This window comes from Misgurnus anguillicaudatus, chromosome 13 (assembly GCF_027580225.2).
Source record: "Misgurnus anguillicaudatus chromosome 13, ASM2758022v2, whole genome shotgun sequence".
Classification (NCBI taxonomy): domain Eukaryota; kingdom Metazoa; phylum Chordata; class Actinopteri; order Cypriniformes; family Cobitidae; genus Misgurnus; species Misgurnus anguillicaudatus.
The window spans coordinates 20,756,912-20,767,867 of NC_073349.2; the positions used below are offsets into that span (position 1 = coordinate 20,756,912).

General features: G+C 38.2%; 1 protein-coding gene across 2 annotated transcripts; it reads right to left on the bottom strand.

The window, feature by feature from the left end:
* On the bottom strand, positions 1 to 10,206 carry neurod4 (neuronal differentiation 4). Of its 2 annotated transcripts, none has more exons than XM_055188289.2 (2): positions 8,117 to 10,206; positions 1 to 1,866 (listed from the first exon to the last, which is right to left on the bottom strand). In XM_055188289.2, the coding sequence occupies exons 1-2, from the start codon at positions 8,168 to 8,170 to the stop codon at positions 808 to 810; spliced, it is 1,113 nt and encodes a 370-aa protein (XP_055044264.2). In that variant the 5' UTR covers positions 8,171 to 10,206; the 3' UTR covers positions 1 to 807. The 2 variants fall into 2 exon arrangements, with proteins under 2 accessions (XP_055044264.2, XP_055044265.2); XM_055188290.2 differs by lacking the exon at positions 8,117 to 10,206 and adding an exon at positions 2,964 to 3,289.
* Positions 10,207 to 10,956: the final 750 nt, after the last annotated feature.

Here is a 10,956-nt window from a genome sequence, read left to right on the forward strand (position 1 = left end):
TATTGTATAAGAATATTTATTTTATTAAGTGCGAAACAGGTAAATATATACAAATGCTTGAGCAAAATTACAAATCTTGTGGAGAATGACAAAAACACATTAAACAGAAAAAAATCCAAATAAATAAATTAGATACTTTATGAGTATTGGTAACATTGACTGGCAGTGTACCAAAAAACAATAAAACAGTGCTGACAAATTGCTTGTACAAATTGTCATTAAAATAAATATTAAATACAGTCATAAATAAATGTTTTTGTTATGGCAAAAGTATTGTGCTAAATTTATTTCCTTCTCCTTCATTCTGTCGTTTGTTTGTTTGTTTTAATTAACTTATTAAAATCAGAATCTGATTAAACAGGGCTGAAGATATTGAGTTTCAAACTAAAAACTCATCATACACTTCTAATTTTTTTATTTTATTTTGTACCTTCCAATAACCCACTAAGAGGACCTGTTAGTGTATGTGTCTATTTGCTGCATTTTTATAGCATGTGCGCATTGTGCACAAACAAAATCTTCCGGTTTGAGGGGAACATCACATGTATACAGAATAGAAATTCCAGAAAATTACAATTAAAATAGTAACAAACTTAATAATGACAAAAACAAGAATAAATTAACGAAATTTGTGCATCTCTTTCTCAGTACTTCAATTGCCACAGGTAAGTTACATGTTTCTCAGTGATGGCTATGGTCTCTTAATAGCTCAGACAGGATACATGCAAAGTGTCTCCTTAAATGTGCCGGGCCCCTGGAGGCCCGCTGAGGAAATGGATTTGCTGAATGTCTCTGGTGGTCATTTGTTCATTCGCTGTAAATGGTGCTTATCTGTGATGTCACCACGTGCGATGGGGCAAACGGCTCGAAAGCCATTTCTAAAGGAAGCTCGTAACGGGAGCCTGGGAACAGTGTGTGACCCTGAGGAGCTGGAAGACCTGCCAAGGAAGACGGCGGGTAAGGGTGCGAAGAGAGGTAATGGGCAGCGTGAGGTGTAAAGTTCCTCTCTGTCTCGTGTGGTGAGGACTCCCGCTTTACAGCGAAGTTGCCGCTGATGCTGAGGGGAGGTGTGAGAGGGCCGTCGTAAGGCGGGGTGCCACTGCTGCATTCGTTGGGTGAGGAATTCTCATAGACAGCCCCCTTGAAACCCTTTAGATGTAGCAAGTGTGAGGCCTCCAATGAGCCATAGGGTGGGCTGGGCAGTCCTGGTGAGGGATAGCTAATGGGGTGACCCTGCTGACCCCCTGCACCCGGTATGGCACACTTCTCATCCAGTTGGTTCAGCAGCATGGTTGAAGGTCCCAGTTGGAGGCAGCCAGCCACTAAGTTGCTGGTAGGTTGCGAAAGCCCCTTGCATAGCATTTCTACAAAACCATTGCTCTCAGTTGACTGGCCACTCTCCAAAACCTCAGACAGCGCCCAGATGTAGTTGCGGGCCAGCCGCAGAGTCTCGATTTTGGAGAGCTTTTGGGTCTTTGAGTAACAAGGCATAACACGCCTCAAGGTGTCCAGTGCGTCGTTCAGCCCATGCATGCGTGAACGTTCCCTGGCGTTGGCCTTGACGCGCCGTGCACGGAAACGTTCCTGTCTGGCTTTGGTCATTTTCTTCTTTTTAGGACCTCTCCGCTTGGGTGCCTTTTCTCCATCAAGACCCACTTCGTCATCTTCCTCATCATCCTCTTCCTCCATATCCTCACTGCCCAGTTCCACAGGTCCCCGATTAGTCCTGTTCAGCGCATATTGATCTCCCATTTCATCTGTCTGGTCACCATCCTGTGAACTGAGGTCCTCTTCCATCCATCCAAGGGAGCTGACCAGGTCAGTCACATCCCCTGGTTTTCCATAAGGTTTGCTCATCATTGTGATCTGATGGCAGAGAAAATTAGTTTTTAATTCACATAAATTGAAGGGTCACAACATTTAATTTCCCCCTGCCATTAAAACATAATTTCTCCTTCTATTCTCGAGAGAAAATACTGTTTGGATGTTCACACATTTAATATTTCACCACTTGAAACCGTACAGCTCAGATCAAAGACTTATGAATTAGTCTTTGCATTAGTCTGATTGGTACTGGTACTAGGTTTTTGGAAAGCAATATCAACATGAGTAAACCATAAAGAAGGTCATTGAGAGAGAGTCAACAGAGAGTAAGATTATTGTGATGATTATTATATGGCTTACAGCTTTAAAATTCCATTTCTTCTCTCAGTTTTAATGCGCGATCTAATGGCAAAGACTTTTTATCCAAACCCTTTGATTTCCGACCGCTGCGCAGTCATTTTGGAGACGCTGTCAATCTGGGACACGACGGGATTTAGTTCACAGATAAAGCGATCGGATTTAATTTGAAAGGAGCCTGTAAACCGAAATCAACAAACACAGGAGAAAGCCACGCTAATACAATAGTTTTGAATTTGATTTGATTTAAAGATAATCAAATCTTGTCTCCAAAAAAATGTTTTATCATGTGGAGCCTCTTTACATTTATCTCATTTATAACAGTTTAGCAAAAGTTTATGCAGTTTACACATGGTCCCAGTTAGTTAGTAGGTAGTGGTGATTGTTATTATTGTTATTAGTGGTGTGCATTGTGGACGACCTTAAGCTGTCTGTACAGATGACAGCGCTAAATGCATTCTCTATTGTCTTAGAGCAAATTATTATTACTTTGGATTTTTATAAATATTTTTCTTGTTTATTTATTTTTTTAAAGACGTACAGTAAAATTGATTCATAAAATCATATAAATCTGGTGGACTATGTTTTTTTTTCTATTAAAACTAATTTGATGTGAAAATCATTAGAATAAAGAAACTTATTTAAAAAACAAACAAACAAATAATAAAACACATTGTTACATTACACCAAAGTTCCCAAATTACAAATCCTCACCAAATACAAACATCATTAAAAATAAAAATATATGCTGAACATTCAAAAGTACATATAAATAGTCGTACCTGTCAACGTAGCACTCTGTGTCACTTCAAATAAAACGTAAAAAAGTGTTCAGAATTTCTGAACGCACTGTTAAAATGTAAAAAGAAAAACTCTTTAGGATTCTCCGTTGAACGTTGTGTATGTAAATATAACGCGCTCGTACAGTTCCTTAGCTCTCCATCATCGATGCATCAGAGCGCGTCTCGAGTCTCACTGAAGCGCACTGATTCCCGGCTTTGACTTTCTAGCGAGTCTCACACAAGCCCCGCCCACAAACACCCCACCTTTCCAGATGATCCGAACGCGCGTGGCTCGCTCGTGGCCAAAAGTTTCACGACTTAAGTGCGCGCATTCATCCTCGGGGCTTTGTGTGCGAGGGGTGTTCGGATTTGAGCAACTTCCCTTTTATATTAACCTTATAAATATTGCAAGGTGGGCAGATGAGAAGCTCTGCTGTTCATTTATCACGTGTCAGAACAGAACATTACAAAACATGTGCACCTGTTACCATATAAATTATGTCTTGCATAAACAACTGTTTTTTATTTCTTTTTCTTTCTTTCTTTCTTTCTTTTAATTATGCCATACTTTACCAAATTATGTAGCCTAAATTAGCAGCTGATTTTTTTGCATAATGGACAATCTAAAAATGCTAATGTAATGTAATCCTACAGTTGGGTTTGCCCATATTTTACGCAAGCATGTTTTGAATTATCCCAGCATTTTCAAGCGTGTCATGCGGTTGAAAACTAGCCTATCATTGAGATTGGGAAGATACACAAATATCGCCCCTTTTTCGTGACCTAACGTAATTTTCTGCCCCAATAAAGCCCCTCAGTGCTGGATTAATACCCTTGAGCCCTATTTGGTTTATGGTGAGGTCAAACGTTGGTCTTAACTCTAATTACAGTAGTGTAGTGTGGAAAGACGCGCGCGCGTCGCAGTAAACGATTGTGACAGCTTGCTGCAGTGTGAGCAGGTGTGTGTGTTGTTCACCCGTTTCATTCATGCGCTCCGTCCGCTCATTAGCGCCCTGCAAAACATAACGCTCCAAAACTGCTGGATTCATTAAGCCAAAACGGTTTTGTTTCACCAAGATTAATCACTCGACTATGCCAAGGGTGGATAGAAACAATGAAACCATTTTTTTTATTTTTTAGCCCAATAGGCTATAATATTATAATGCATTAACAAAGTGCTGTAAATACTAGATTATACCACAGAATTTTTTCATGTGCAATATTTACGTTAATAAATCAAAAACGTTTATCAAATATTCATTACTTGTTGATCAATACAGCTTCCTTCTTGTTGCGTCTATGGCTTCGATCTATAAATATATCTGTAGGCTACCTACATAGCCTATATAATATTTTTGTAATTTATGGAACACTTAAAAGCACAAACGCGTTTTGCAAACATGTAAAAGTTCAAATAACTAGATCTCAGAAAAAATGTAGAAAGTGTATACCATTTTTGATGTTTTGCAGTGTTTGTAGAGTTTGACTTTATTTGGCAGAATGATGCTACATATGATGTGTTCGTATCACAGTAGGGGATCTATTGTCGAAGTGCGCTATTGACTGCGGGGCTTCAGGTCACACGTGTCCTCACACTGATCCCATTGTACACGCCAAGTGTGCACATCTGTGCCCTAGACAGTGCGCTTACGAATCCCCTAAAAGTTTTGAAAACACATTATTTTATTTTAACAATAATGTATAATGCTTACAAGTACAATACTTGTAAAAACAAATGTGATAAATAAGCAATGACAACTTATTATGGTTTTAAATGATTTTAATTCCCCAAAATAAATTAAGCATTTTTAAATGTCTAAGTTTCAGCAACAGCAAATCATTAGTCAAGATTCAAAATAGTAAGTAATGACTTATAACAGTCAATTTAATTAAATGCATTCTTAAACATTTAAAACAGAAAAAAATTACTTTCAAATATTTAAATATCATAAAACTTTTAACATATCCTAATCTACACTCAGATCTGCTACCTACGGTTGCTGTTTTGCACATGACGTTTGCTATTCCACAATAAAGAGCGTCTGTTTTTGTAGACAATTATTACAATCTTACGTTTTTTTTATGCGTGATGCATTATGTTGTCGCTAACTGCATAGATATGTAGTATTTCAAACTTTTTACTCTTTTAATCTGATACAAAAGTGAACAGATGGGCTTAAATGATGCGTCTGCTGCACCAACGCTCACGCGCCAGTCGCCTGCCGAACATAATCTCTCGCGCGACAACACAATCGGTATAATAGGACAAATCCATAGCGCTAGTTCACTCGGGTGACGCTTCATTCAAACAATGAAGCTTCCACTTACAACATACAACAAAAGTAATGTCAAAACAAAATGTTTATATTCTGATTGAAAGGTTTTGCTATGGTAACAGTCAACAATCAAACTACCATTAGTTAAGAACTTTATTTAGCTTTAATTTAGCACATGATTATAATTAAGTTAAAAAGTTTAAATGTTATCTCCTTAACACTTTACTGTAACTGTTCAGGTAAAATAAAAGTATAAATGTATAGGCCTTGTAACATAGTGCACTTGACAAAGTATACTAAATATCAGTAATACTTTTTTTAATGTATTGAAATAAATGGTAGCCTATCTCAAAATAGCACACTGAGACGTTCTTACTAAAGATTTATTTTTTTGCATATTAAGTACAAAATTAGTGTAAGAAAATAGTAGGCCCTACATAAAATACTTAAATGGTTCTTTTTAGGAAATGGTTCTTATAGGAACCAGTTTCTTTGGAGAACAAAAAATAGTTCTACAACATCGCTGCCAAGAACCCATAAGAAACTTTATTTTATTCCTAATTCAAGAAATGTATTTAAATGTGGTCATACATAGTTGTGCCGCTGTCCCATGTGATCCAGGGATCACATGTGTGTCAACAGTACATGCACCCAGTAAGTGTGCCATGCTTCCCCAAAGATCGCAAAGTGATCCTGTGTCTCCACAAGCTTACATCCCAGGAGTGTTTCACAATGCTGTGTCACACCTGCAACCTGTATAGGGAATTCCTGCGCTGAGCCCAAACTCTCCTCCCTTGTGCCCTATATGGACAGCTTACATGGGGGCTTGAGGCCTGCTGCATTTTCTAGTCCATCTCAACCAGAAGTGAACACTACAACCACAGGAGAGAGCTTCCACTTTTTTCCATCTGACCTTAATGCTGATGGATTCATGTGTACGTCAGGTTCATGCAGCAAGTCTTAGGGGCCTTCATGCACAAGAATCTATAAACATTCAGTGGAAGAGCACACAGAACTTTTGTGACCCATTTTGTTGGTCGGAATAGCAACAGCACTCACCAAATCCCATGCAGTTACAAGGTTAAAAAGTATTGAGTGAACAAGTGTCGACAAACCAAATTCTCGTCTTTGTGCATCTTTCATAAGAGTGAAAGAACAAACCCTATCAGGCCCATCAACCTCCTGTTGTCCCATCAACAACACGTCTGAATGCATCTTCTTCCCCAACAACACTTTAACAATATCCTTACAGTTGTTTATATTAACTTGTGATGCTGTTGGAGTCTTTTTCTCCAAAAAAAAAAAACGCCACACACCCACAACTATTGCCACAAGTGAGTTATCCTTTTCTGCTGTCCCAAGGGACCTGTTTGGAGTGGGTAGGGGGGATTCATTCGCCTCTCTGACAGATGGGTCCTTGTTTCTGTCTTTCTCTCCCTCACTCCCTTACACTCCTGAGCTCAGACACAGACACACTCGCTTAGACTTAGATTGAACGAATACAATAGGAATTAAAGCCATGCACACATGCTCCCTCTATATGTGTCCTGAAAGCTGAGCCCCTTGTAATAATTATAAAAGCAAGGGTGTGTTTGGGTAATGGGGGCTGGGCTGTTGGGGAAAACTTTGATGAAAATTTGGACTTAATGGCTTTATCCGTTACAAACGAATTGTTGTTGCAAAAAAGTTTAAAACAAACAACAAATAATCTGCTGAATGCTTAAACTTTCTTTTGCACAACCTGTCTGATTTTTGCCCCCTCCAAGCTTTTTTATTTCTGAAAACTGAGAGTCAGTATGTGCATGTGTGTGTTGCTACTCAAAAAAATATTTTTGCACACAGTCTAATTTACTCAAATGAAACAAGTTAATACAACACAATTAATGTATTTTTGTCTCAACCAAATTTTATCATGTTCAATCCACTTCAGTTTAAAAAAATTACATGAACTTAATAATTTTATGTTGGGACCACATGAATAATTTTTGTTGATATTACTAACTGGGATGTGGATCTGCACTCCAAAAAATATATTTTTGCAATTTGTCCAATTTATTTCAATGAAACATGTTAATACAACACAATTCTTAATTTTTTGTCTCAACTTAATTTATCATGTTCAATCCACTTAAATTAAAAAAATTACATTAACTTAATCATTTTAGGTTGATACCACATAAATGGTTTTTGTTGATATTACTAACTGGGCCGTGGATCTGTATTTCCGCCTCTGGAGAGTAATTTTTAAAATTAAGTGTAATTTATGCATTTTTAGGTAAAGAGAAAGACTTTTTAGTGTTTATTGTTCATTTATCTTATTGATTTAGAAGAGTTTGTGTTATATTTTTTCAAATTGTTTGGTTACTATCGAGCAGAAGAGTGGTGCTTGTGGTTAAGTTGTGGATGCCGTACCTCTCCTAATGAGCACTTTTTACTGTGGTAATGCCTGTTTGGAAATCAGTCTCTTCTCAGATGCTCATCCAATGTTATTATAATTATTATCAGCAGCATGCAAACATGTGCTTATGCTTATTAGTATGAAACTGACAGTTGGTTTAACAAAACATTTTTTTTTGTTTGAATTAACTTGTTTTGTCCTTGTTGAATAGACCAGAATTAATTGCATGGAAAAGTTTTCCTTAACTAAACTAAGTTTATTGAACAAGATATTTTTATGACCAAAACATTTGAATTTATTAAGTTGATGCAACAAAAGATTATTTGTTTAAATTAACTTATTCTATTACTGTTATACAAGCCAAAACTAATTTTGTGGAAAAGTTTTCCTTAATTCAATTAAGTTGAATGAACAAATATTTTTTGAGTGTTGATGTGTTGTAAATGTAATCCCAGAGCTCTAAATGATCTGCTGCTTACTGGAGCTGAATTCAGGAATTCTCTTCGGAAGCATCCTGGGGGACAGAAAAACATCAGACTCGTGCTTTCTGACACTATGAGGAGAAAAAGGACAGCAGTATATGAGTGTGCACTTTTAACTTTAGTAGTATTACTCTTTTTTTTTTGTCAACACAAAGTTCATTACCTTTCATTTTAAGAAACAGCATATCAGGAGCAGTGAGAGAGAATAGGACACTTAGCAGCCTTAAGCTGGGAATGAAAGCCAGTCTGCCAGTTTGTGTAAATCAATCCCATATTATATCAAGTGCCCACTGCATAATTGGAAGCGTAAAATTGCCCATTTACACAATATGCCACCTGCAACCCCTCTCTAGACTGTTTAACTGCTCTGCTATTGATACTGTATGAGAGTGTCCGTGCAACACCTATTGCGATTCTTCAAGCAATTACTTGGAGGCACACAACAGATTCTTCGGATCCTGTTGGGGAATCCGAAGGTCACATTGGCCATTACAGCCATTAATTAAACCATTTGAAGGAGGCAAACACAATCACTTATAGTTCCAATTAAGGTGGTCAGAGAATTCCGCTCAAAACCACATTTTACAAATTGAAGCGTTCAGCCAATCACAGCCTATCCTCTTTCTGAACCCCAACCCTGTTTAGAGGAAGGGGGAGGGGGGTCCATCTGCTTTGCTGGCTGTCCTTTGGGACATGGGCATACCCCAAGGGGCTGTAGCTGGGATGGATGGAGGGAGGGTGGATGGGAGGGAGAGAGAGAAGTTGAATAGATTGCACCCATGCACTAATAAAAGGCCATAATCAGTATGCTCATACACAATAGGCAGATTTTGCCCATTGCTTATCCTACCCTCCAACAAACGCAATCATCAGAAGATTCATAGGTATCATGAAACCAGCTGAAATTGAGTTTTGTAATAAATGACATGGGTGAGATGAGCTGCATGGTTTATTTCAACAAATTAAAACATTTCTGTTTGGCAGAGGGCCATATATTGTGTGTGTGATCAGGTGCATGTAGCCCACAAGTGGTGTAGTTTGATTCCCGTTTGCAGCAATACGACACATATAAGGCGATAAGTGACTGGATTTAATTTTTAGTAAATTTAGTTTTGCATATTCATTTCACTTTAATCTAATTCTTTTATCAAACACGCCACTGTTTAAAAAATCTGCGCAGAATCCAATATGGTTTTCATTAACATGCACACAGATCTCTATTTTCTCACCGCTTTTAAATAAAATGTGGCATACGTTTGTCCAATGCCAATTTCACAGAACCAATCATTTAAATTGAGCTTATTTTTTCACTTTTATACGGACGTTTTGATGCAGAAACAGAAGGCAGCTGGAAAATATAAGGCTTGTGATTAAATGAGACGAAAAGTGATTGTTTGTTTGCTGCATGAAAGACAGACATAATAAAAGAAATCAAGTTGCATCAGGTTTCATGGTTTCTCATCAGCTTGGACTTGTTGAGGGATGCTTGGATCTGAAGGGTGCGGGTCCGTGTGGGTACCCCGGCGCTAAGCATCTCATTGATTAAACTGCTCCTCCAGGGCAATAGCAACTTCAGTGCTTTACTTAACACCCCTCCAGCAAACTGCGAAGCTTGCCGATTGGTTGGCTGCCTCTAAGCTGCCTGTCTTCAAGGCTTATTGTTTTGTGAGCCCTACACAGTCAATATTAAGCTTGGCTAATGTGATATAGAGGCAGCTGGAGGAGCCACAGTTATTACCATGACACTACGGAGTGAGGGGTGTAATACTATTAAAAATAAATCAGGTGGTTCGATGATTTGGCATGGTCCGGGGATTTCGTGAGACATTAGGTGGGGCAGTTGCTATAATTCTATTAGACATTCTGGGGGAACCTCTGAGGAACAATTGATTCCCGTTCTCTAGTTCAGCATAATTCAATTGCTTTTCACCAAAGGCCTGAAAAAGGAAGGCAAAATAGAAAGAAGTTTACTTTTCCAATTGGAGAAATGGCAGCGGTAATGGTCTGGAGAAAAGGCAGATGTTTTGAAGACCTTTCACCTAAAGTTGGTATGCCTCAAAAAATGCCAGGTTGTGGTCAAATATGGACATTTTCTATTTAGGTTATAGTGTACACATATTTTACCCAACCGTGGGATGAAACAACCAAGCACTTTTTATTTAGAATGAATGGCTTTGATTTAAAAAAGCAAAAAACTTTTTCAAAAAGTGTGGTCTAGTGATAATAGCGTACAAGTAATCTACAGCACTTATAAAAGAAGAAGATTTTCAACATCTTTGTTTGTTTGCTGCCGATCTTACAGAGAGATTAAACGTGAGGGCCGAGAAATTAATCTCTTTATAATCTGTTCAAAGATTTGGTGTTTACTCGGCTGACTGAGGCACTGCCATCTTTCTGAGTAAGCACGTGAGGTCAACATTGGTTACAAAAATATTTTTTAAAACCCTGACCATGTGTCAGTTTTCTTTGCTTTGAATTAAACACATATGACGGCCATTTGTAGTAGGGAAAATGTACATTTATTAATTAATGCAGGGTGCCGTTGTTCGCGCGGTGGGGGTCTCGTCTCGTGTCACTATTGTTCTGGCGCTCGAGACACATAAACGGCGATTTCAAGGCCCATTGAGCGCGCGATGGATTGTACGTAAAATCCATTAAGGGGCGGAGAACATTGATTATTCGACGACTTCCTTAAAAATACAAAGTGCACTAAATCTGTCTGGACTTTTCTGATGTGTTAGAGGCGTTGTGCTGCCAAAAAAACCCCGATATAATTAATATAAGCCTTTGAAAAAACGACATTTTATGTGAGCTTATTAAAGAGGTCCAATTAAAGT

Excerpts from the sequence above, each read along its gene's own strand:
- neurod4 (XM_055188289.2), bottom strand. The coding sequence starts at position 8,170 with ATGTTTTTCTGTCCCCCAGGATGCTTCCGAAGAGAATTCCTGAATTCA. Across the intron at positions 1,867-8,116 it reads AATTCCTGAATTCAGCTCCA|ATCACAATGATGAGCAAACC; the intron begins GTAAGCAGCAGA and ends CTCTGCCATCAG.